We start from the raw sequence: 27,392 nt of genomic DNA on the forward strand, positions 1-27,392 counted from the left end.
AAACAGGACTCAACCAATTCAAATATCTTGCTTTGAAAGTTGTACAAAACCATAGGACCATTTTTCTTCAAGGCTTTGGAATGAGCCTTTGCAAGTGAAGTGTCTCAAAGCTCATGTTTCATTAGCTTCATGGTAAGTCAGCTTCTGGAATATTTTAAATTGCAACCTGCCTTCATCCCCCAGAGCTTCTTATTCCTCCTACTTGCTTTTTCTTATTTCCTCTAGGTCAGTGGTTCTCAACCTTGGCTGCACATTAGAATCACCTGGGAATCTTTTTAAAATCCTGATTTCTGGGCCTCATCCTCCGGAAATTCTGTTTCTTTGTTATGGGGTGGGGCCACAACATTAGTAACAAAGAAACAGAATTTCCGGAGGATGAGGCCCAGAAATCAGGATTTTAAAAAGATTCCCAGGTGATTCTAATGTGCAGTCAAGGTTGAGAACCACTGCTCTAGGTACTGTATAATTTACTTATGTCTTCCCCTACTAGAACGCAAGCTTAATGAGGGCAAGGATCTTTGCTTGTTTTGTTCACTGATGCTTCTCAGGTGTCTAAAATAGGGTCAGGTGCAAATAGGTGCTCCAAAAATATTTGTGCATAAATGAATGAAATAAATAATGCATAAAGGAGTGAGAGAATGAATTAAACAGAATCTAGGGTCAGGACTGTAGTAATTCAGGATTTACAAATTTGAAAATTTGAATTTTATTCCAGACTCTGCCACTTAACCTTGGCCTCTGTTTCCTCGTGTATTAAATTAATTGGTTGTTTATTGATTCAATTAACATCCGTTGCGACACAGCTATGATTAAGAGGCTACATCTTTGTATCCTCCTGCTCCCTTATATTCAAATCTTACTGCTCTTGCAGAGCGTGAAACTCAGAGGCTTCAAAAGTCCCGCCTTTTCCAAGCCCCGCCCATCCACCAGGCCCATCTTTAGGCTCCTCCCCGAGTCATCACAGCCCGCGGTAAGTGTAGAAGCCCCGCCTTCCTCGTGCAGTCATCCAATGGCCAAGATACACGGCTAGGTTAATGGAGGGAGTTTTAGGTGTCCTCTTGGCGCCTGACCAGAGTCTTGGGGAATTCCGTTTCATCTTGAGTAGTCACTTCCCCGAGTTACCCCTACGAAATGCAGGATCACCCGTTCCCCCAGGTTCCCTCAGAAGGGTCGGACAAGGCTCCTAAGCCCCGTCGCTGCCCTACCTACGAGCCCTGGGTCTTCACTGGACGAAGCTCTCGCCCCGCAGAATTCTGGGAGTGGTAGTTTTCTTCCCGCGGTTCCTTCCTGGTACACTGGAGGCCAAGACTCGCGCGACTACGATTCCCAGACTCCTGAGCGAATGCTGGTCACGTGGCCTGCAAGGACGCGGGGCTGGTGGGCGGGGGCCCGGCGGGTGCTCCACAGCTGTCAGGGACTCCACAAGCCCGCGGGGCCCCCCCTTGGCCCGGAGACCCCAGCATGGTGCGCGCGGGCGTCGTGGGGACACAGCTCCCCACGTCCGGCTTGGACATCTTCGGGGACTTGAGAAAGATGAACAAGCGCCAGGTAAGAGGCCCGCGTGGGGGGCGCGCCCGGGAGTCAGGGCATCCAGGGTATGGCTACAGCAAGGACAGCGCTGCAACTCCCGCGCCGAGCTCTCTTAGGCCCCGGGTTCAAATCCGCACCGACCCACCTGTGGGCACGTGTGTGTGCTTTCTTGCACTGACAAGAGCCCAATTGGGGGAGAGTGGTCAGGAAGGGTAAGAAAGTGTAAATCTAGTCTTATGGATGTCAGATGTGGTTGAGAAAGCAGGGAGGGTTGACTTGGCTGTGAGTGACAGCTGTCTGCAGGTATTTAAAGGGCCACCCGATGGGAGGGGGAACGGATTCTCTGTGGGTCTCCGGAGGCCTGACGCCCAGAGGAATGCTGCCCGCCGTTGGACAGGGCAGAAAGGCAGGCGGAAGGAAATCACTTTGTGACAGCGGGAACTGTGCAGGAGTGCCTCCCATTCTGGGAAGTGTTTTCCCAGCCGTGCACCGGGACTAAGTACAGCTCCTTGTGCCCAGAGAGCTCAGTGATGGTGCTCAGTCATTGTGGACTGAATCGGTGTTCGGAAGGGATTCCAGAAGTCTCCAACTTCCTTCTTTCTGTTTGTTTTTTTAATTGAAGTATAATTAACTTACAAAATTATGGTAGTACCAGGCTTCTTTAACTTCTTTCTCAGATTCTCTGGTCTGGCTGCACCTTGAATATAGGAGGCAGTTAGCGTGTGGTCTTTGGGCAGCTGGGGTTGATTTCTCTCTTCTGTGCCCTCAGAGGAAAACTTCCTTCTTGCTCTGTCCTTCGTTAGCTCTTGGCTTAGATCACTGTCTTTGGGTCTTTCTCTTCCATATAAACCAAGAGGAGCAGGGACTGGAAATGAGGCTCTCTCCTCCAGGAAAAATGAGATTGCTTAAACTTCTAGAGAATTTGGGATCTGTAGGGCACAAATACCATGATGCAGTGGTTCTCAACCTGTGGGTCGTGACCCCTTTGGCGGTCGAACGACCCTTTCACAGGGGTCGCCTAAGACCATCCTGCATATTAGATATTTACATTACGATTCATAACAGTAGCAACATTACAGTTATGAAGTAGCAACGAAAATAATTTTATGGTTGGGTCACAACATGAGGAACTGTATTTAAAGGGCCAGAAGGTTGAGAACCACTGCTGGATATTAATACCATGATGGATATGAATTAATTCTATTGATACTAATAATAAAGCATGCTAAGAAAAATGGAACCTTCCTACTGGGAAGTTGTGATTATCTTTGAAAATGGTATTCATTCTCATGATTTTGATGACATCCTGTTTCATTTGTCCTATTATATCGAGGTGTGAGGTGGTGCCCATGGCAGGGTACAACTTATTCCTTTGGGCATGTGGTTAATTCCCTCCCCACCCCACCCCACCCCCAAGTGGAATTTCAGACTAGTGCCGTCATGTGGGAGTTTGGTGACTTGAGTTTCATGAACTGTGTTTAAGAGTCTGGTTGTTTCTAGGTGTGCATAGCTGATGAGCTCCTGGGAGTGTATGTGATTAAGATGAATTGTGGCAGTGATTATCACAAGCTTGAAAAACCAACAGCTACTGTCCTGAGCATTGATACTGTCCTCAAGAAAATCCTCCAGGAAATAGAGCTTTATTTAAAAATCTAGACTTAATTGGCTAGGTTTTTTAAATGTCTCTAAAATGGTATGATTACAGATGATTATCATGGCAGACTATCAGAGAAGGCCTTGAACGTATCAATCCCTAAGCCATTTTGAAGGATCGGTATATTCCCATGCTCAGTGATAAGAACTATTAGTAGCTGTTGCATTGCCTATGTTTGCTAATCTTTTAATTAACATTAAGAAGCTCAAATCCTCTGGTATTTTTTTTTAAGCTTTGTCCTTCTACTTCTTTCTTTTTCCCTCCAAAATAGCAAGCTGTGACACCTTGTCAGGCATGCATGCTCCACCAGTCCTGGCAGTGGGACCTCCTTTCTCTGCTGCCCCTGCTTATGCTTAATTAAGGCAAGAGCCACATGCAAAAAAAAAAAAAAAAAAAAAAAAAAAAAAAAAAAAAAAAAAAAAGGACTCTTTGTTTCTGCAGTGAGGAAGAGAGGAAGAAATACAGCTACTGGCATTTCTGCTGCTCTGCCAGCCAGAATTTCTAGTCTCAAATGTTTGTCAAGAACCCTCAGACATTGGCTGTTTTATCATTGGTTGAAAAAGACTGAGTGTGGGCTTGCTTCTAAACTCTGCTGGGTTATTAGGTGCCAAGCATACAAAGTTGGTAGGCAGAGATGAACAAGGGCACCTTGTTCAAGTCAGCTTGTCATCGTTCAATCAAAATTATGTTTTTGGATTCCAGGATTTCAATCCTGGACTCAGATTAGTAGGTTCCTTAAAGACAGGGTGTTGGAAGTGGGATTTGTGCTTTTGCAATTAGCTTGATTAAGTTTTTATATAACTGCACCTTTCTTTAGCAAATAGATATCTTGCTCAAAGGAAGTTTTTTGAATAATTGATTTCACTTCCCCTTGATGAATATTTCAAGCACAGGAAATCATACTGGAAAATATATTCTTAGTGCCCAGCCTTTGTTAGGTAAATCACAAGGTTTTATAGTGTGCTTTCTTCAAGGTGAAGCCTGGTGGTTTGAAAACCTCTCTGAAAATGACAATCTCTGTTTAAAACCCTGACTTGGGGCTTTCCTAATCAGATCTGTAATTCATCATGAAACAAAGTTTGTTTATCAAATCCTTCAATTCCAACGGAGCAGGTGGAGAAGCTTTTGGTGAACTGCAGGGAGGAACTTCTGCTTTAGATGGATGCGAGGAGACCAGTTTCACTTGGGAAGCAACACTTTGCCCAATACTTCAGCAGTCTCCACTTAGCACTCCAGGTTCCTCTTCTGCTCTCCTGGGAATTTAAGGATCATTTCATAATGTGATATTGACACAATAGCCAAAGAGTTAAAAAAAATGGTGTGTGACTTTAATTTTGAGTTACGTTTATTTTCCTGCTTTTATTTATTACATCAAAATATATTCAGTTATTTTAATTCACTTTTCATGTCCCCATTTTCAGCCATATCCTTCCTAATTACCTTGAATTACATAAGTCCTCATAGGTGTAATATTAGCAAGAGACAGGTTTGAGCTCTGTATCACATCAGAATATGTTTTCCTGTTTGTCACACTCTTTAAAATGATTATTTTAATAGCAGTTACTATCCTGTCCGTTGCACTTCCTTCGCCCCCCCCCCCCCCCGCCCCATTTTGGAATTAATCCATGCCCGTCATAGGAATTTTAAAGCATAGAGAATAGTTGGAAGGAGAAAATGGAGTCCTTCATCATTCCACTGTGCTAAGGTAGCCTCTGTTAGTATCTTGGGGGCATCTCCCTGTGTGTATTTTCTAAACTGTTTTATAGTTTGTGGGGATCCTACTGCAGCCTACATTTTTCACTTAACATATCTTTTTTTTTTTTTTTTTTTTTTATTTTTTTTTATTTTTTTTTTATTTTTTTTATTTTCCTCTTAAAGTATTACAAAGGGTATTACATAAGTATCCTTTTTTCCCCCCCCCCCGCCCTTGACAAACCACTACCCACCCTTACCCCCCAGTGTCTTATGTCCATTAGTTATGCTTATATGCATGCATACAAGTCCTTCGGTTGATCTCTTACTCCCCTCCCTCCTGCCCCCCAACTCTCTCTGGCCTTCCCACTGCAGTTTGACAATCAGTTTGAGGCAGCTCTGCCTCTGTATCTATTATTGTTCAAAAGTTTGTAATGGTCTTTATTATCCATGAATGAGTGAGATCATGTGGTATTTTTCCTTCATTGACTGGCTTGTTTCACTTAGCATAATGCTCTCCAGTTCCATCCATGATGTTGCAAATGGTAGGAGTTCCTTCTTTTTAACAGCAGCATAGTATTCCATCGTGTAGATGTACCACAGTTTTCTAATCCATTCATCTACTGATGGGCACTTAGGCTGTTTCCAGATCTTAGCTATGGTGAATTGTGCTGCTATGAACATCTGGGTGCATATATCCTTTCTGATAGGTGTTTCTGGTTTCTTGGGATATATTCCTAGTAGTGGGATCACAGGGTCAAATGGGAGTTCCATTTCCAATTTTTTGAGGAACCTCCATACTGCCTTCCATAGTGGCTGCACCAGTCTGCATTCCCACCAGCAGTGCACAAGTGTTCCTTTTTCTCCACATCCTCTCCAGCACTTGTCGTTTGTTGATTTGTTGATGATGGCCATTCTGACAGGTGTGAGATGGTACCTCATTGTTGTTTTGATTTGCATCTCTCGGATGATTAGTGACTTTGAGCATGTTTTCATATGTCTCTTGGCTTTCTGAATGTCCTCTTTTGAAAGGTGTCTATTTAGATCCTTTGCCCATTTTTTGATTGGATTGTTTATCTTCTTTTTGTTAAGTTTTATGAGTTCCCTATAAATTTTGGAGATTAAGCCCTTATCCGATATGACGTTGGCAAATATGTTTTCCCACGAGGTGGGTTTTCTTGTTGTTTTGTTGATGGTTTCTTTTGCTGTGCAGAAGCTTTTTATTTTGATGTAGTCCCATTTGTTCAGTTTCTCTTTAGTTTCAACTGCCCTAGGAGCTGTATCAGTGAAGAAATTGTTTTGGCATATGTCTGAGATTTTGTTGCCTTTGTATTCTTCTAGAATTTTTATGGTTTCCTGTCGTACATTTAAGTCCTTTATCCATTTTGAGTTTATTCTTGTGTATGGTGTAAGTTGGTGGTCTAGTTTCATTTTCTTGCATATGTCTGTCCAATTTTCCCAACACCATTTATTGAAGAGACTATCTTGGCTCCATTGTATGTTCATGCCTCCTTTGTCAAAAATTAATTGAGCATATTGGTTCGGGCTAATTTCTGGACTCTCTATTCTATTCCACTGATCTATATGTCTGTTCTTGTGCCAGTACCAGGCAGTTTTGAGAACAGTGGCTTTGTAATACAGCTTGATATCTGGCATTGAGATCCCACCTACTTTGTTCTTTCTCAGGATCGTTGCAGCTATTCGGGGTCTTTTTTTATTCCAGATGAATTTTTGGAGAGTTCGTTCTAGATCTTTGAAGAAGGCCATTGGTATTTTAATGGGAAGTGCGTTGAATGTATAGATTGCTTTGGGTAGTATGGACATTTTAATGATGTTGATTCTACCAATCCAAGAACATGGTATGTTCTTCCATCTGTTTATGTCTTCCTCTATCTCTTTTTTCAACGTCCTGTAGTTTTCTGAGTAGAGGTCTTTAACCTCTCTAGTTAAGTTTATTCCTAGGTATCTTAATTTTTTTGGTGCGATGGTAAATGGGATTGTTTTTCTGATCTCCCTTTCTGAAAGTTCACTGTTGGTGTATAGAAATGCCTCAGATTTCTTGGGGTTAATTTTGTATCCTGCTACATTGCCAAATTCATGTATTAAGTCTAGTAGCTTTTTGATGGAGTCTCTAGGGTTTTGTATGTATAATATCATGTCATCTGCAAATAAGGACAGTTTTACTTCCTCTTTTCCAATTTGGATGCCTTTTATTCCTTCTTCTTGCCTAATTGCAATGGCTAATACTTCCAGTACTATGTTGAACAGGAGTGGTGAGAGTGGGCATCCCTGTCTTGTTCCTGTTCTTAGGGGAAATGGTGTTAGTTTTTGTCCATTGAGTATGATGTTGGCAGTGGGCCTGTCATATATGGCTTTTATTATGTTGAGGTATGATCCTTCTATTCCCACCTTTCTGAGAGTTTTTATCAAAAATGGGTGTTGGATTTTGTCGAATGCTTTTTCTGCATCAATTGATATGACCATGTGGTTTTTTTCTTTCAATTTGTTTATGTGATGTATCACATTTATTGATTTACGGATGTTGTACCATCCTTGCATCTCTGGGATGAATCCTACTTGGTCATGGTGTATGATCCTTCTGATGTACTGCTGGATCCGATTTGCTAAGATTTTGTTGAGGATTTTGGCATCTATGTTCATGAGGGATATTGGCCTGTAATTCTCTTTCATTGTGATGTCTTTACCTGGTTTTGGTATTAGGGTGATGCTGGCTTCATAGAATGAGCTTGGAAGCGTTCCTTCCTCTTGAATTTTTTGTAGTAGTCTGAGGAGGGTAGGTTTTAGTTCTTCCTTGAATGTTTGGTAGAACTCCCCTGTGAAGCCGTCTGGCCCTGGGCTTTTGTTTGCTGGAAGCTTTCTGATGACTGCTTCAATTTCTTCCATAGTTATTGGCCTATTGAGGTTTTTAGATTCTTCCTGATTGAGTTTTGGAATGTTGTATTTTTCTAGGAATTTGTCCATTTCCTCCAGGTTGTCCAGTTTGTTGGAGTAGAGTTGCTCGTAGTATTGTTTAACAATCATTTGTATTTCTGTGGGGTCTGTTGTTATTTCGCCTCTATCATTTCTGATTTGGTTTATTTGGGACCTCTCTCTTTGCTTCTTGGTGAGCCTGGCTAGGGGTTTGTCAATCTTGTTTATCCTTTCAAAGAACCAGCTCTTGGTTTCATTGATTTTCTGTATTGTTTTTTTGGTCTCTATTTCATTGATTTCTGCTCTAATCTTTATTATCTCCTTCCTTCTGCTCACTCTGGGGTTTTCTTGTTGCTCTCTTTCTAATTCTTTGAGTTGTAGAGTTAGATGATTGACTACCATTTTTTCTTGTTTTTTGAGATAGGCCTGTAGAGCTATAAACTTCCCTCTCAGGACTGCTTTCATTGTGTCCCAGAGGTTTTGGATTGTTGTGTTTTCATTGTCATTAGTGTCCAGGATGTTTTTAATTTCTTCTTTGATGTCATCGGTAACCCAATCAATATTTAATAACATGCTATTCAGCTTCCAAGTGTTTGAGTATTTTGGGTTGTTTTTATTGTAGTTTATTTCTAACATTATGCCATCGTGGTCTGCGAAGAAGCTTTTTATGATTTCAATCTTCTTGAATTTGTGGAGACTTTGCTTGTGACCCAATATGTGGTCTATTTTTGAATATGTCCCATGAGCACCTGAGAGGAATGTATATTCCGCAGCTGTGGGGTGAAGTGTTCTGAAGATGTCAATTAAGTCCATCTGATCTAGTGAGTCATTTAGGATTGCTGTTTCTTTGCTGAGTTTTTGTCTAGCGGATTTATCCAGTGATGTCAGTGGTGTATTAAAGTCCCCTACTATGATTGTATTGTTGTCGATCTCTCCCCTGATATCTTCCAGAAGTTTTCTTATGTATGTGGGTGCTCGTGCATTGGGTGCATATATGTTTACCAGGGTTATATCTTCTTGTTGTATTGATCCCTTTAGTATTATGAAGTGGCCTTCCTTATCTCTGGTTATGGCCTTCACTTTGAGATGTACTTTGTCAGATATAAGTATTGCTACCCCAGCTTTCTTTTCCTTTCCATTTGCGTGAAAGATATTTTTCCATCCCTTCACTTTCAGTCTGTGTGAGTCCCTTCTAATGAGGTGGGTCTCTTGTAGACAGCAGATGTATGGGTCATGTTTTTTTATCCATTCAGCCACTCGATGTCTTTTGGTTGGAGCATTTAGTCCATTTACATTTAAAGTTATTATTGAAAGGTATTTGTTTGTAGCCATTTCTTTTTGTGTGTGTGTGTGTGGCTGTTTTCTTTCTGAGCTTGATATTTCTTCTTTTTACACCAGTCCCTTTAGCATTTCTTGCATGGCTGGCTTGGTGGTGATAAACTCCCTTAGCCCTTTTTTGTCTGTGAAGCTTCTTATTTCCCCTTCAATTTTGAATGATAGCCTTGCTGGATAGAGTATTCTTGGATTCAGTCCTTTGCTTTGCATCACTTTGTAGATTTCCGTCCATTCTTTTCTGGCCTGATGTGTTTCTGTTGAGAAATCATTTGATAATCTAATGGGAGATCCCTTGTATGTTACTTTCCGTCTCTCTCTTGCAGCCTGTAAGATTCTCTCTTTATCCTGAACGTTTGCCATGGTAATTATGATGTGTCTTGGTGTGGGTCTTTTCGGGTTCACCTTGTTTGGGACTCTCTGGGCTTGTGTACTTAACATATCTTTTTAAAAATATATTCTTTTATTGATTTCAGAGAGGCAGGGAGAGGGAGAGAGATAGAAACATCAATGATGAGAATCATTGATCAGTTGCCTCCTGCACACCCCCGACTGGGGATCCAGCCCTCAACCCGGGCATGTGACTTCCTGGTTCATGGGTTGACGCTCAATAACTGAGCCATGCCAGCTGGGCCACTTAATATATCTTAAGTGTTTTCATGTCACTGAATGTATTTTTTGCATTGTTTTAAACAGTGCAGTAACTTGCCATTATTTATGCAATCATTTCTCTATTATTGCTGTTGTTACATTTTCTCTGTTGTTAGAAATAAGACTGTGATAAATATATTGGGTCATAACCCCTTATCTGCCTTTATCTTAGATTGGATTCTGAGAAGTAGAATTACTGGGCCAAGAGTAACAACCTCTTGATACTAAATAGCTTTCTGGATGATTATGTCACCTTGCATCCCAAATGTGCCTTTGCCAAGAACTGATTATTAGTATTTTAAAAACCCCAAACCTTACAATTTGCTAGGCAAAAAAAGTGGGGCCAGGAGGGTGAAGGCAGGATTTGGTTTAAGCATTTTAAATGTTTATTCACTACTTGCAATTCTTCTCTGGAAAATTAATAGTTTTAAGCCTTTACTTCTTTTTTTGCTCCAAGACAGGAAAGGGAACAAGATCAATCAAAAAATAAAAACTAGAAAACAGATGAAAGAGTGCTGACAGTAGAAAAAGGCAAAATCCTAAGCCAGCAGTGGGGGAAACCGAGGGAAAACTTCACTGTTTGTGCTGCAGAATCCTCAGACTCACAAATTGGCCGTTCCTGTGTCTCTGGAACTGGGGGTGAAGGGGAAGTGGGGGTGAAAGAGCTGAGAACCAGATCCCCAGCTGTCCCCGCCACAGCCCTCAGAGGATTTCCTCTCCCGGGAGGGGGTCTGGAAGTTTATTCTTGGGAGGGTCCTGGAGTAAGGCTTCCAGGCCTAGTGGAGGATGTGCCTTCTGGGCTTTGAGGGACTGCATGCTGACGATGGAGACACCGTTAAGGGTGGAGGTCGGGGAAGAACAAGAACCGTGTAGGTGAGCACATAGGCCAGGAGACAGGCACATGCGGCCAGGTAGAGGGGGTTAGAGACTTGGAGATCAAGCAGTTACAGTCCCAGGTATGTGGCTGAGAGTGGATGGCTCAGGTAGAGGGAGAAGGTTGTTGGAGACTTGGAGGAATTGAGACACTAGAGCAGTGATGGAGAACCTTTTGAGCTCGGCGTGTCAGCATTTTGAAAAACCCTAACTGAACTCTAGTGCCATGTCACATATAGAAATTTTTTGATAGTTGCAACCATAGTAAAACAAAGACATATTTATTTTATATATTTAAATGCCATTTAACAAAGAAAAATCAACCAAAAAAATGAGTTCGCGTGTCACTTCTGACACGCGTGTCATAGGTTCGCCATCACTGCACTAGAGTGTTGGGTGGGCCAGCCACAGGGCTCCGCAGATCACCCCGGGCAGCCACAGGGATTGTGAAGGAGACTGAGGCAGGTACCTGAGTAAGGAGCCATCCAGAGGACAGTAGGGCAGGTGCCCCGAGGGCTTACATTTCCAGTAGACTAGGCAGGTGGCTTTTGTCCCCTTAGTCTCTTGGAGGACGGTGGGCATCTGGACCAACAGTGCAGCCACAGCTGCTCAGGGGTTTGTGCTGTGGGCGGGTGCTGTGTTTCCCCTCAGTCCCCAGGGATTGGTGGTGTGGCAGGCATTGGTCAGCAAGGAGGAGCCTTGTGCTTCAGCATGTGAGGGACAGGGAGGGACAAAGACAAGCCCTATGGGTCTTAACTCAGTGGTCTCAGGTGGGGCGAGGTCAGTTCAGAATGATATTTAACTCATGTGACTTTCCATTTATTGAAAATCTAAGCATCCAGCTGTTTAAACTTTTTGTTGACTTTTAACATGCCTTTCAGATAGCGAAGAGTGTCATTGCTAAGTGCTGTAGGGCCCCGAAGCCTCATTTGGGGCCTCTTCGGCCCGTGGACTAAGAGGTAGGTGGCTCTATGTCAGTGATGGCGAACCTTTTGAGCCCGGCGTGTCAGCATTTTGAAAAAACCCTAACTTAACGCTGGTGCCGTGTCACATATAGGAATTTTTTGATGTTGGCAACCATAGTAAAACAAAGACTTATATTTTTGATATTTATTTTATATTTTTAAATGCCATTTAACAAAGAAAAATCAACCAAAAAAATGAGTTCGAGTGTCACCTCTGATACGCGTGTCATAGGTTCGCCATCACTGCTCTAGGTGATCTGCGCTGCGGGTGCCAGGTGCTCAGGTCAGGCCTGTGCGCTTGCCCTACAGCGGAGGTCCGCCCAGCAGTGTGCGGAAGGCGCTGGGAAATCCCGGAGAAGTGCAGTCTTAGTGAGGCTTTAACAAAGCAGGTCCATGGAATGCTCTGGCGTCCCTCTCCCTTTTCTCTCATTGAAGGAGAGACGTATATGGCAGGCTCATTCCCTGGACAGATGTGGGGTTTTACACAAGCACACATGCAGCTCAGGGTTAGCACACTCCGCCTTTGGTTTTAACACCCGGTCGGCCTTTTTCCTTCCAGCTGTATTACCAGGTCTTGAACTTCGCCATGATCGTGTCTTCTGCACTCATGATCTGGAAGGGCTTGATCGTCCTCACTGGCAGCGAGAGCCCCATCGTGGTGGTGCTGAGGTAGGTCCCATGGACCGTACACTGCTGCCTGGACCCAGGAGCGGGGTCACCTTGCAGGCAAGCCTGCCTGACAACCCAGACTCAGTACTGTAATTGGACAGAAGTCTTCTTTGTTGATATCTGTTTGAGAACATTTTATTTTTTCTGGCTTTTGTTGGAAATCTTATTTTTTTCAACAGAGATGTTAGAGTTTTTACATGTTGATGCTGATGCTCCTGTGCAAAATATTCACGTTTGTATTTTAATGTTTTAACCCACGTAAAAGGACAGTTTAACAAAATGGTATTAATGCATTATTTATGTACAAATTGATTTTTAAACAGAGGTGATTTAAAACTGTTACTTGATTGTAGCAAACAGGCATCCCAGTGCCTAGCAGAGTATCGAGTATGGTTTTGTTGGTTGTTTGTTGTTAATCCTCACCTGAGGATATGTTTCCATTGCTCTTTTAGAGAGAGTGGAAGAGAGAGGGAAAGACAGAGAGAAACATTGATGTGAGAGAAACACACTGATTGATTGCCTCCTGCACATACCCCGATTAGGGCCTGGGCTGGGGAGGAGCCTGCAACCAAGGTATGTGCCCTTGACCAGAATTGAACCTAGGACCCTTTGGTCCACATGCCGATGCTCTATCCACTGAGCCAAACTGGCTAGGGCTTGAGTATGTTTTTAAGCTTCCCCTGCAGTATTGGGTAGGTAGCTACTCTCTTATCAGACTATTACTCTCATACAGCATAGCCTGTTTATTTTAGAAGAGTCGATACTTTAGTTAATGTCATGTAGCCACAAAGTCATCCAAGGGGAAAACTTAGCAATCAGTTTGAAATAGAATAGCCATGTTTGGGAGCCCTTAGATCAGCGGTTCTCAACCTATGGGTCGCGACCCCTTTGGTGGTCGAACGACCCTTTCACAGGGGTCGCCTGAGACCATCCTGCATATCAGATATTTACATTACGATTCATAACAGTAGCAACATTACAGTTATGAAGTAGCAACGAAAATAATTTTATGGTTGGGTCACAACATGAGGAACTGTATTTAAAGGGCCAGAAGGTTGAGAACCACTGCCTTAGATGCTTCAAGATGCTCTCTGTACTTGTGCCTTAGATCATGAAGCCTTACTTATGTGGGTGGGAATGAGGCCCCTTAGGAGGGAATGGGGCCCAAGCTCATAGATTTCAGACCCCCCAGCCTTGCTTCAGTTATGACAGTTTCACTTCATGTATCATATGTTAGGCTTCCTAGGAAGATTTCATTGGAAGGATGGATTAAATGGCTTTTGAAAAAAAGAAGAAATTAAAAACCTCTAATTTATTTTTATTTTTTTAATTTCTATTTTTTATTGAATTTATTGGGGTGACATTGGTTAATAAAATTATATAGGTTTTAGGAGTATAATTCTATACGACATCATATTATATTGTGTGTTCACCACCCCAAGTCAAGTCTTCTTCCATCACCATTTATTCCCCCTGTACCCTTTAATGCCAGACCCTTTACCCTCTCTGACCTCTCCCCACCCCCCTTCCCTCTGGTAATCACCATACTGTTATGTCTATGAGTTGTTGTTTTTTCTTGTTTAATCCCTTCATCTTTTTCATCCAGCCCCCAGCCGCCTTCCTACTCACAGCTGTCAGTCTGATCTCTGTATCTATGAGTCTGTTTCTGTTTTGCTTGTTAGTTTATTTTGTTCATTAGATTCTACATGTAAGTGAAATCATATGGTGCTTGTCTTTCTCTGACTAAAAACCTCAAATTTAATGGGCCCTCTTGCTGGGGTCCAATCCCAGCAGGTCCAGGGGTCCCCAAAGGTGTGGACCGAGTCGGCGAAGAAGGAATGACACGAAGACAGCCTTCAGTTGGTCAGCAGCCTAGTCAGGACCTATAGCCAGGATCTCCAGCCAAAGTTCTGGTTGGAGTTCTGGTCAGGAACTGATGAGGATCTGACGTTTATTGTCTTATTACATCCGTATTTATACCAGCCGATTCCAATCCCGTCAATTTCTATTACAAGGGTTAAGGTGTTTCTCATCTCCATTCCAGGGAGTAAAGACCATGTAGCTTAACTACCCGCCTGGCACTTAATTAAGGGGTTGTATCCCCTCCCTAACCTCAGGGAAAGATCCCCACCTGGGGAAACAACCTTTCTCGGAGAGGTGACCTTGGTTAAAACACATGGCGCTAAAGGGAGCAAACATATTAAAAACAGTATGCTACATACGCCAGGTCCACTGAAACACATGCTGTGCAGATGCCTCTTTCCTGCAGCGACTGCGTCAAGCAGCAAGGATGGACCGGCCTCCGGCACCCTCTCATGTAACAGATAGGGAACCTGAGGCCCAGCGACGCCAGGGCACTTGCATCTCATAGTCACTTTGGCAGAGCCAAGACTAGATCTGAGATGTTCTGCTTCTTCTTAAATCACACACACACACGCACGCACGCACGCACGCATGCATTCAGAAATTGTGAAATTGCAGTGTGTAGAGACTTTTAAAAAAGAATCCTTTACAATTCTAAAGCAATTTGGTTTGTCAACATAAACTATTGACATCATGAGAGGTGTGTGACCTTGGGGAACATGACCTTGGGGGAATGCCTGACCCATGGGGAAAGCAAGTATAAGTTGATATTAGTAAGACGTTTCAAAGAACTGGTTTCCTCATGGGACACGACAGTGGCTCTGGATGCCAGACTCCAGGGCACTCGCCCGCCTCTGAGACCCATCGAGGAGCTGTCTTTCTAGCTGCAGTTCCTAATTGCTAGTGGAGACCGAGGTGGCTTTCTAAAAACATCTTCCCATTGTGTGTCTTCAGCAGTTTTGCTGAAAGAGGAAAGATGAAGCAGTAGATGAGGAAATTATCTTAAGCATTTTAGTCACCATTCTTTAAAAGGAGACAAAGCCCTGAACCAATTGTTTTATTTTCAGAAGACGACAAAATAAACTTCCAAGTTGGGAGATTAAAAAAACAACACAAAAAACACTTGAATTTGTTTTAACTCATTTCTAGCTCTTTCTACCTTTTTTGTCAGATCTCCTATTTTTGAGTGCTGGATCTATTACCAAACTGAGTATCACTGGTTTCACTTAAAAATAAGCACATCAGCAGGAACTTAGTGCCAGGCCAGTCTCCACGGCGCTTCTCCTTGCCGTGTTCTGTGGGTGCTGACAAGTTGAAGGTGTGCTGGGCTGGGAGGGATGGGAGCCAACTTCTCAAGCTGCTTCCATTGTGACTCCACGTTTTCGTTTAAAGCTTATTTCTTCACGAATGTGGTTCATTCTCTTTCCAGTCCTCAGTCAGCATTGCTTGTATGACACCTATATAGCCATATGTCTAAGTCTTATTTATTCTCTTGTGCATTAAACAAAGCATGAGCGTATATAAAATGAATTCTATTTTGATAATTTCAGCTTCCACTAGATTACAATTGACTTTGAATCCAGTGAAGATTTTTGGCATGGGTTTAAACTGGTATCATGTGGGATTATTTATTGACCTCCACATCAAAAACATTGGTTAGAATTGGGCTTTCTCTAGAATATGGTCAAAAGGATGGCATTGCAGGAGTCAAAAGACTCGGGTTTGAATTTTGTTCCAACCCTCAGCTTGGCTGGCAGACAGCTCATCCTCCTAAGTGCATTCTTTGTTTCTCATTCCTTGAACAAGTATGTCGTGTCCTAGGTGCTGGGGATACACCATGCAATGGAAGAACTGTCCTCGAGTGTTAACCAGCTTGCAGTCTGCAATTCTGAATGAAAATAGTAATGTGTTTATAGATGTGGGTTTCTTAAAGGCTAAATATTGGCCCTTCTCAGACTTAAGTCTAAGAAGAAATCATCTCCTTTTCACTTAATGTTATCACCTTGCACAGTCAGAAGGAAACACTATGGCTTGTTTCATAGCTCATAGGCCTATTGGACTATTGATAAAAGTTGAAACTCTAACTCATATGCTTATCATTATATTTATTGTGAATTGAAATGTTCACCTGTGACCTCAGGGTAATTTGGATGTGCTTTTGTGTTTCTTTCTAGTGGCAGCATGGAGCCAGCCTTTCACAGGGGTGACCTTCTGTTCCTGACAAACTTCCGGGAAGACCCTATTAGAGCTGGTGAAATCGTGGTTTTTAAGGTCGAAGGACGAGACATTCCAATAGTTCACAGAGTAATCAAAGTTCACGAAAAGTAAAGAGGCTTTTCTTCTTTTCGGTGTTGTTTTGTAAATTTTTGGTAGACTGTGTTCATGGTGGATTAAAAAGTAAAAAAGCACTGAATTATGTTCCTAGTTTTGCCATTTACTAGTTGGTGACTTTGGACCTGCTACGTAGCTCAGTCTGTAAGATGGGAATGATATACTTTACCCACAGTAACTCCCAAGGTGATTATGAGAACTATAGAACTGACATTCATTAAAGACCTGAACGTAGTGAGATGGAATGTATGGCGGCATAATATTAGTTATTTGAAGGACTCCCAAAGAAAATCAAATTCCATTGTAATTGAGGATTATTTTGATATGAGAATTCGTTTCTGAAATACAGAAAGCTACCGTTTTCCATTTTATGTCACTTTGGACCAAGTGGCATTCTCAACAGTAATATTAGCCTAGGATGGATAAAAATTTCTTTCCCCAACTTATCCCATGATTCCATCCTTGAATATCCTGCATTAATTCTCCCCCCATTCCCCCAAATGGCCTTTCCTTTCCTTTAAATGCCAGTGATTACTTATTAAGACACTTTGAGAACCAAAAATAATGACTTCTAGCTCAAATACATTAAGTTTCCATGAGGTACTACTGTCACATGATTTTTGAAAATGTTACATTTTATATGCTTTATTCATTTACCCTGTGTAGGCTTAGTGTGGCATTTTTACCTGCATGAGTTATGGGATTAAATTTAGGTTTGTGTATTTGTGTTTTTGATGGCATGTTACTCATCCAGGGTGTATGTGCATGCACCATAACTATTTGTACATTTCTGGTATTTATAAGCCCATTCCATTCACTGCTTCCAGGTTCCCTAAAGATGTTGATACTTAAAAATATTCACTCCATTTCACTCTAAACATTAGAATGACCCTGTTTCAAGTCTGTGTTAATACACGAATGTTACTTGATGTCTACTTGTTAACCTACTGATGAGGAAATACGCTCAGTCATAACGTGACAGTATTCTCATCAGATTTAAAACAAGATGAGAAACTGTTCAAAGTGGAGGAGATAACGATGACTTGCGATAATTTGCATGACTTGTGAGAGACCGCCCGGATTTTTATCCTCTTGATTTCCTTTATGACCATGGCTGCAAATCAGCTTGCTCCTTTTGGTGTGGTTTCAAATCTTTGTGGGCTTTTAAGCTTTTATCAAATTATAATAGTGCATTTTTTTCACTTGTCCATTGAAAGAAGACTCTTTATAGCTCTACAATGCTGTAATATTGTGTTTTGAGTGTCAAGGCAATGTAAGCACCAGTTTAGATGTTTTAAATGAATCCCTTGTGTCTCTTTAATGCTGGTTTTATGCCATTTGTGATTCCTGTTTTTTTGCAAACTGGATTTTACACCACTCTGCTCAGTGGTGAAGGAACTAATGCATTAACACATTATGCATTTGGCAAGAAAAAGTAAGTAGAGGGAAAGGAACCCTTGCATTTGACTTAGTTTGTGCTCAGATCCGTACTCAGATCAAGTTAATGTCTAGAGTGAAGAATATAATCCACGTGAAAACAGTTGCTGGAAGCTCATCACGGCCTTACTCGTGCTTTTGTGCTTTGCAGTTGTCAAGGTAACCTGAGTGTTTAGAATTAAGTCTATAAAATTGTCATTAGATTTGTGCTTTAGTTGAATGGTTATCTGTAAGCAATCATCTTAGAACAAGAAAGATCAGGTTATCTTAGACTGCTTTCTAAATGCCCATATCTGGCTGTACAGTGTTGGATAAACTAATTTTTGCTAATGCTGCTGTGCTGGAAATAATTTTTGAAAGGACATTGTTTTTCTTTCCAGAGATAATGGAGACATCAAATTTCTGACTAAAGGAGATAATAATGAAGTTGATGACAGAGGCTTGTACAAAGAAGGCCAGAACTGGCTGGAAAAGAAGGATGTGGTGGGAAGAGCCAGAGGGTGAGGATTACCTTTTAAGTTGTATAGAAGATTCAGAAACCAGAGAAGCTAACTGTCTGAGATAATAGGATCATTCATTGTAAGTAGTACATGTGTGGAGAGCTGTCAGAGTTCTGGTTTGTATGGTGATAACGAAGTAAAACTCAGGACTGACCCAGGACCCAACGTCAAAGCTGAGTGCAAGTATGTTATCTATGTCATGGGTTTGATTCTGTTTTGAAATAATTCCTCACCGAGAGAGTAGTTATTCGTTGGTCTTAAATAACAGTTACAAGAGATCCGCTCAGAGATAACCACTGTTTAACACTTGGTGAATATTCTAGATACTTCCTGTCCCTATGCAGATGTGCATGCATATGTAATATATAATTTTACATAGAAGAGTTTAATTTATTTTTAACCCAACAGGAAGTTGGAATTAGCTTTCAGTGTCAAATCTACATCTTTTTAAATGGCTACAGAATCGCCACTTATTTAACTAATCCTCTTTTGGTGGATATTCAGGTGATTTCCTGTTTTTCACTATTAAAAACAGTTATGTGATAAATCTTTTAATAGTCATCTTGGAATAATTGTTTCAGCAATGAGTTCTGCTTCTGATTGACCCCAGACAGTGTATCCTCTTATTAGAAAAAGAAAAAAGGACAACCTCCTGTCTTTTGGTGACCCTTTTATGTCAACCCTTGTTAGAAATGCCTTTTTAAAATCTTATCTAAATCCCACCAGCTGTGTGAGGCTGGAGACCACTGGTTCCCATTTTCTAAGATTCAGCTTTATTCATCAAATTATAGTTTAGAGCCTCTTTCTACCCCCTTTCTCTCTCTGCTCACCTTTTAACCATTTTTACTCTATTGCATTTCCACACGAATGTCTGCAGGAGATGAGACTTCCAGTTGGTCAGTCCTGTATTTTTAGAAACTCTGGTATAGATTTTGTATAAGTGGGAGCTGCAAGCCACCGATTGAAAGGGACTGGAGGGGACTAAGGGTGCGTTGCCTTGCTTCCCGTTAATGGCATTAATTTTGTCAGCGTGATCGTTCGCCAGCCTGTGCTCCCCGCCTTCTCTCTCTGGGACCATAGATCATAGTTGTGAGATTCATGTAGATTTGTATTCACTGCCCAGTACACTTGTTTGTTACATCTGAAAAGCACTGTGAAATGAAAACGATGACGATTCTCGATGAAACTAATTATCCATGTACTTTAAACGCTTTCTCTAACAGCAGTTCTTAGAGTGGGATCTGAATCTTACTGCGGTGAGAAAAGATGAACACTAGGCTGATGAAAGTTGCCCGTTCCATTTGTACAAGTGGCTCGGCTATTTATTTTAATTATGTTGTGGTGAATGCTGCTAGTGGAGGTGAGTAGCATCTCCGGCCAAAATCCAGAGCCTGATTCAAAATTGTCCTGGCTGTCAGTTCTGGCGCTTTTTACTGAGAAAGCCTTTGGGACAGGAGATACCGTTGCTCTGACAGCCCCAATCATGCCATTCCCAAGCAGGACTTGCTTCCTGAGGCTGGCTTATGGTGTTTTCAAAGGTTACTTTCATATTACAAACAATTTTCCTATCTCTGACTTTTTATCTCACAATTTAGGTTTTTACCATATGTTGGTATGGTCACCATAATAATGAACGACTATCCAAAATTCAAGGTAGGAATTTCTATGTGTGTCTGTATTTAAAAAATAAAATTGGAGCTTTTTACATGTGCAGCTATAAAGATTCAGTTTGTTTAAAACGTTTTGCTAGTTATGTTTTCTACAGAGTATTTGGTGTTAACTACAAAGGAACATAATCATTTCAATTGTAGATTTAAAATAGCTACTTTTATCTTTTATGTTCATAATGTGTTCTAATATGGCACCTATATGTTTGTTGCTTTTTATTATGGAAATATTTAAAGAAAGTAGTAGAATAAACTCAGTAATGCTAATTTCCCAGCGTCAGTGAAAATGGTGTCTATATTTTTAAAAAACCACTTGAAGAACAATAGGAAACCTACGTAGGATAAGCAGTGCATTAGCTGTGTGTGCTGGGGTTTGAGCCTTAGTCCTTCAATAGATTTTTGGGTTTTTAACCACAGTGTGGCATTGACAGCTAATGTGGAGAACAAGAGGAGAGAGGTCACCTTTTGATTCCGTCCTCAGTCCAGTATTGAACAGACTTCATCTGAACACATTTGCAACCCAAATGTATCTGTAGCCCTCGCAGTAATTTTCCATTCTCTTTCCTTTACAGTATGCTCTTTTGGCTGTAATGGGCGCATATGTGTTACTAAAACGTGAATCCTAAAGTGAGAAGCAGTTCCTGGGACGAAGAATGAAATGAATTCTATTGAAAAAGAGAAAAACTAATATATTTGAAATGTTCCACTTTCTGTATACAAGGGAAACAATGCGGAGGCGTTTGTGTCTTGTCCAAATAAATGATTCATCAGTAAAGATTGTTTTCTTCTGTGGGCTCTGATTTGAATCTGCTCAATGTACCTGCCCCTTGTGGCTGTTGTTCTGATCCGAGGGCGGGGGCTGCGTCACTCCAGGAATCAGGCGGCCACTTCTGGGCCTGCAAGGGGCAGGGCATGGCCCACGTAACAGTCGTCATGTCCAAGTTTCAAAAATGAAAGTCTTTGCGTTCAGGGGGAAATGAGCAGACCCCTGAAAACAGATGGCTTCATATTTATTAAAATGGAATCTGGTCATTCGTAAAGCCTGAAACTGTTTTTAGAAAGAAAGGCATAACTGCTTTGTTTTTGTGGTCTGATATATCTTGAGGTGGTTGAAAGTGTTTAATAGGCACAGAGCACACTCCTTTGACAAATTGCAAAAAGCACAGAAGTGTAAAAGGGGCCTCTCCCGTTCCTCACATTCTCAGGCATTTCCACATGTAATTTATTGCATCGTATATAGTCCTTCATTAAATAATTATCAGGCACTTATATCCCAGCCACTGTCTTCAGGGTTGGGGATTCAAAGTCCCAGCCTGGATGGAGTTTGCAGGCAAGTGGGAGGAACAGAAATCAACACTCGATTTCAGGGGTGACAGTTGCGATGAGGAAAGATAAAATGGGGTAAGCAAGTAGAGGGCGAAAGACCACATTGCTTTTCATAGGAGGTCAGGGAAGTCCTCTGAGGAAGGGGCACTGAGCGGAGTTAAGAGAAATGAGAGGGAAGGAGGCATGTAAATGTTGGGGAAGAGCGTTGCAGCAAATGTGAGGCCCCCACAAGGGAATGTTCTCCAGCTCTAGTGAGCACAGAGCCCCGGCTGCTGTTTGCTGCAGGTCTGACTCAGGAGGTGGGTGAGGCCCGAGGTTCTGCACTCCCAGCACATGCCCAGGGGATGCTGGTGCTGCTGGTGCCTGGACCACTGTGCATAGCAAAGCGTCAGAGAAACACAAAGGAGGCCAGCGATGTTTTCAAACACACTCTCCAGATGTACAAAAATGGTCTCTTCACTGCACAGTGTGATGGTGACATGCTTTCCATCAGAACTTACAAATCTGCCTTGCTCTTTGAGGTCTGTCCAGTCCTGATCTGAGAGTTGAGAATCCCCCAACTTACTACCCACCTATGGGCCTGAAGCAAGTTACTTAACTCCCCTCAGCCTTATGTGGAGGATAGAAGGACACTTCCCTCCCGGGTTGTCCTGAGTAGTAAGCAGATCATCCATTGAATGCTCTTAGCATGCGCTCCATAAACATTACCCACTGTTGGGTGTTTTGATTTTCCCAGTAGACACGCACCCCTTGAGCACCTGGGCAGTGACTTCTGAGGAAACCCCTGATTGGGTTAAAGGCCAGCAGGAATGATCTGTGGGCGGTGGCTTGCCAGGCCATCCTTTATCTCTACTCAGATAGGCTATTGCAACCATACTGCCCTCATCCTGTTGAGATCAGCAAAGTGAAAGAAAAAAAATTGATAAGATACTTTCTAAAAACATTATTCTCTTGTTCCCTTTAATAAACTCTTAAGAAAAACAGATTTTTCTTCCCTTAGCTTAAAATGGAATTTAAAAATGTTGGGTCACAACTTTATTTATCTTCTTCCTGGTGTTCTACAGTTGGTTAAGATAAACTACCAAGAAGCGCTTACGATGGAGAAACTTTTTGGTAATTCTTTGAATATGCCTATCATTCTGAAACAATCTTTACAAAGATACCTAAGAGCCCTGACATGTTTCACTCAGCTGGTGCCATTCAATTGTGGCTGCTTAGAAAGCTCCATCTTGTCAGGGCCTCTTTGATCCTATTGGTCCTTATAGAGTAAAAGTGATGGGGGGTTAATGTGGGGTCCGAGTTCTTTTAGCTGGGGCTCGGTGGCAGTCTCATGTCTGGACCTTACCAACAAAAATCAGGCCTGTACCCACGCAGACAGAATCGGCCCTGCAACATCCACGTTGCTGGCATTATTCATCAGGGAGAACCGCTGCTGGGAGCTCGCATGTGCTCCTTTCTCGCGTGCCTGGGCCACAGCCTTCCCACTTCACAGCAGCACGGAAGCATACAATGTAGAAGGTGTGTGGAGGACACTGGCCGAACAAGAGATACCCACGAGAAGGGAGAAGACAGTGTAAGATCAGGTGCAAGGGTTTCAAGACACCACCTGGTGTAGGGTCAGACAGCCCGCGCTTCAGCTCACAGAGGCCTCACAGTGTTATGAGAGGGCACTTACGAAGAGTTCGGTGGTGGTTGCTGGACTGTGATTAAGATCGGTTTAGGTTTCCATAAAAAACTGGAAAGTTTCTATTATGGAAATGAGCTTCAGTTTCTGAAAAACATTAGTGGGGGAGCCTCAGATTTCCCAGCCCACACGCCTTAGTCCTGCTCTTTCCCTTTGACAATGAATGTGTGGGTGTGGGTCTCATGCAAATACTAGACAAACAACTTCAAGTATGTGTGTGAGGGTGGGTGAGCGCGCGCGCGCGCGCGCACACACACACACACACACACACACACACACTGCAACTGCCAGATCATGGGCTCCAACTGCTCCTCTATAAAAAATTTGGGCCAGCCACTGTCCCCAGCAAGGCAGGCAAACAAAGCACTATTGTGAGTGAAGGACTGTTTGAAATAAGCAAGGTATGAGTACCTGTCAATCAGGGCCAGAGAGGCTGGACATCTGCACTTTGTAGAAACTCCCTTGGTGACTCATACGCAGCCAGGGTCAAGCCACCACTGAGAAACATCTGCATCTAAATTAGTTGGGAATAAACATGATTAGGGTGCTTGCTTATTCATAGCTCCTTCCTCATTTCCCTGAAATCATTTTCAGGTTGTATGATAGGAAAGAATCAGAAAACATGCCATATCTATGGGCCACCCTTTCACCGCCTTTCCCACACCAAACTGATGGCGACATCTTATTCATGGTTGTCTGGTTTCTTCTGGAGCACCTGCTTCACCATATGAAGTCGCCTTCGGCCCGCTCAGGGACACTCAGCTCAGTCTCCTCCTGCCATTCCGGTGGGGGACCCATCCACCCCCAGTTTTGGTTCAGCGGGTTCCCTCGGTTTCCTGTGAGAGGCATGGAGTGGGCGGTGTGCGGTGGAAACAGGACTTTGGAGTTTTAAGCCCTGAGGTTTAAGCCCTGCCTCCATCCACCAGATATGTGGTCTGTCACTAACTCAACTCAGTTTCCTTATCTCCAGAATTAGTGTCAAGACAGGTCACGAATTAGATGCTCAGTTAGAATCAAATAGAGTTTAACCCTTTCTTCCTCAAGATCACTTGAGTTTGGATACCTATAGCTTATTTATTTTTCCAACTTCCCAATCCTCTTGAACATTCTCCTCTATAATCTCCGGCCATGAAATTACATGCATGTTTCCTCTGAATGTTTAATCTGCTTCCCTGCATTGTTGCAGACAGCTCTATGACAGGGACATTCTCCCCTGGAGCATCTGCTTTTGGCAACATGGAGCTTCGGGATGATGTCAGAGAGCAAAGCCCCCTTTACCCTTGGCCTTGCATCTGCCTGGGTGCTGTGCCAGCCTGGGCCGTCCGCGGTGAAGCCTTCTGTCCAGGATTTCCTGTCCCTTTCAGTCACCACCCCGACACTATCCACCATGTGCCTCTTGTCAGGTTCATGGCTTCCCCACAGGTGGTTAGCTTTTGCCATATGGCAGGAATTATTTTTAAGAGATGATTTTTTAGAGCAATTTTGGCTGTACAGCAAAATCAAGTATAAAGTATTAGAAGTTGCCACATATTCCCTGTCCCCACAAAGATACATCTACCAACATTGATATCCCCACTATCAACATCCGGCAGCACAGTAGTATATTTGTTACAATAATTGAACCTTATTAAAATGTTATGATCAGCCCATTCGGCGTGGTTCAGTGGTTGAGCATCAACTTATGAACCAGGAAGTCACGGTTGGATTCTCTGTCAGGGCACAAGCCCGGGTTGTGGGCTCGATCCCCAGTGTGGGGCATGCAGGAGGCAGCTGATTAATGACTCTCTCTCATCAATGATGTTTCTATCTCTCTCTCCCTCTCTATTCCTCTCTGAAATAAAAATATATATATATTATAAAACAAAGCCATGATCACCCCAAAGTCCATGGTTTACATCTGGGTTCACTGTTGATGTTGTACATTCTATGGTTTTTGATGAATATGACATGTATTCACTGTTGTGGTATCACACTGAGTAGTTTCATTGCCCTAAAAATCCTCTGCTCTGCCTATTCACCCTCCCACCCCCACGTCTGGCAACTGTTGCCTCCACAGTTTTGCCTTTTCTAGAATGTCATATTTTGGGAATCAAACAGTATGTAGCTTTTCAGATTGGCTTCTTTCACTCAGTAAAATGCACTTAAGGTCCCTCCATATCTTTTCATGTCTTGATAGCTCACTTCTTTTTAGCACTGAATAATATTCCATTGTATGGAGGTATCATAGTGTATCCATTCACTTTCTGAAGTTTATGTTGGTTGCTTCCAAGTTTTGATAATGAATAAAGCTGCTTATAGACATCCATGTACAGGTTTTTGTATGGACATGTTTTCAATTTATTTGGGTAAATCCTAAGGATCATGTGGTTGCAGTATGTTTAGCTTTGTAGGAAACCACCAAACTGTCCTCCAAAGCCGCTGTGCCACTTGCGTTCCCACCAGCAGTGAATGAGAGTTCCTGTTGCTCCACATCCTTCCCAGCATTTGGTGTCGTCAGTGTTCCAGATTTGGGCCATTCTACTAGGGGTGTAGTGGTAGCTCGTTGTTATTTTAATTTGCATTTCCCTGATGACATGGTGTGGAACACCTTTTCATAACTTATTTGCCATCTGAATATCTACTTTGGTGAGGGTCTATTAAGGTCTTTGGCTCATTTAGAAATCAGGTTGTTTGTGTTTTTATTATTGAGTTTAAGAGTTCTTTGCATATTTTGAACAATAGTTCTTTATCAGATATATCTTTTGCAAATATTTTCTCCCAGTGTGGCTTGCCTATTTCTCTTGACTTTGTCTTCCACTGAGCAGAAGTTTTGAATTTTAATGAAATCTAGCTTATCAATTATTTCTTTCATGAATTATGCCTTTGGTGTTTATCTGAAAAGATATTGCTGTATCCAAGGTCATCTAGATTTTTCTCCTATGGTATTTTCTAGAACTTTCATAGTTTTGCATTTTACATTTAGGTCTATCATCCATTTTGAGTTCATTTTTATAGAGGGTAAAAGGCCTATGTCTAGATTTATGTTTTTGCATGTGGCTGTTCAGTTGTTTTAACACCATTTGCTATGAAAAGACTGTTTTTGTTCCATTATATTGCCTTTGCTCCTTTTGCAAAGGTGAGTTGACTGGTATGTATGAGGGACTATTTCTTGGCTCCCTATTCTGTTCCATTGATCCATCTGTTTGTTCTTTCACCAATACCACAGGCCTTGATTACTGTAGCTTTATAGCAAGTCTTGAAGGCAGGAGAGTCGGCCCTCAACTTTGTTCTCCTTCAATATTATCTTGGCTATTCTGAGTCTTTTTTTCTCTCCACATAAAAGTTAGAATCATTTTGTCAATATCCATACTGCAGGATTTTTACTAGATATTCATATTTGGAAAAAAACATACAATCTCCCATTGCCATATTCCTTTCTAAGTTTTATTCCTTGAGCCCACCTATGAGGAAGAATTCTTGCCTTCTTTACAATCTCAAGGTGATTTGCATCTGCGTCCCTCTGATTTGTGCATTGGTATAGAAACATCTGAGTCACCTCCGCCCCCCACATGCACCCCCTGAGTTTCACTGGGAGCTGCTTCTGTTATTTTTCTGTTTTGCACTGACATGCTTGATATCCTCCACGGCATCCGGTTTATCTGTTGTGCTTGGGTATACAGTCCCCCGTCCTCCTGGCTGTCAATTTCAAGAGCTCTTGATTAGATCAGTGGATTTAAAGGCAGAGAGATTGACTTTGACTTCTCACTAGGAAAAATCGGATCCTAACAGAATCAGGCTCTCATTTAGAACCCCTACCGGGGAGCACAGAGAGCAGTCAGCGGGATCTTGCCAGTGAATTCAAGACCCAAAGGGGCCTGCTGATTCTCAAGTTTAACAAATCATCCTTATGATGGGACAGTTTGATCTCTGCAAACGCCATGCTTTGGCTCATGGTCCTGCTTCATGCATGGACACAGGCCAGATGCCTCGCCAAATCAACATGGGGCCCAGAAATGGAAAACAGCATGGAAAGATCATTTTCACCTTGTTGCACTTGAACTTTTTTATGCTTTCTGTTTTCTAATGGCTAAGTGATTACACCGCTGTGAACCATTTTAAAATGGAGCAAAGCCCCATAAAAGAGCTTCCTTAATGTACAGAGAAAGTTCCAGTGTTTAAAGTGCTTGCTTGTTAGGTGCCCTCCTGCCACAGGGAGCGAGGTGGCTGTGGTGTTCAAAGTCATCATGAGTCACCTTGGCTATTGAAAAATTACGTGGAATAAGTTCATTCTCCTGGAAAATGTTCTCC

The 27,392-nt window shown here is 42.3% G+C and overlaps 1 protein-coding gene across 1 annotated transcript; it reads left to right on the plus strand.

The window, feature by feature from the left end:
• Nucleotides 1-1,375: 1,375 nt before the first annotated feature.
• Nucleotides 1,376-20,870, plus strand: SEC11C (SEC11 homolog C, signal peptidase complex subunit). Its single transcript, XM_070420387.1, has 6 exons — nucleotides 1,376-1,548; nucleotides 12,188-12,297; nucleotides 16,335-16,484; nucleotides 18,309-18,428; nucleotides 20,024-20,081; nucleotides 20,668-20,870. Exons 1-6 carry the CDS (start codon nucleotides 1,462-1,464, stop codon nucleotides 20,719-20,721), a joined length of 579 nt encoding a protein of 192 aa, XP_070276488.1. The 5' UTR covers nucleotides 1,376-1,461; the 3' UTR covers nucleotides 20,722-20,870.
• Nucleotides 20,871-27,392: the final 6,522 nt, after the last annotated feature.

This window comes from Myotis yumanensis, unplaced genomic scaffold (assembly GCF_028538775.1).
Source record: "Myotis yumanensis isolate MYYU_CA2020_CCGP unplaced genomic scaffold, mMyoYum1.0.hap1 SCAF_7, whole genome shotgun sequence".
In the NCBI taxonomy this organism is placed as follows: Eukaryota; Metazoa; Chordata; class Mammalia; order Chiroptera; family Vespertilionidae; genus Myotis; species Myotis yumanensis.

Bases quoted from the DNA above. Each gene is read 5' to 3' on its own strand.
- SEC11C (XM_070420387.1), top strand. From the start codon at position 1,462: ATGGTGCGCGCGGGCGTCGTGGGGACACAGCTCCCCACGTCCGGCTTG. The intron at 16,485-18,308 runs GTAAAGAGGCTT...TTTTCTTTCCAG, and splicing joins GTAATCAAAGTTCACGAAAA to AGATAATGGAGACATCAAAT. The intron at 20,082-20,667 runs GTAGGAATTTCT...TTTCCTTTACAG, and splicing joins ACGACTATCCAAAATTCAAG to TATGCTCTTTTGGCTGTAAT.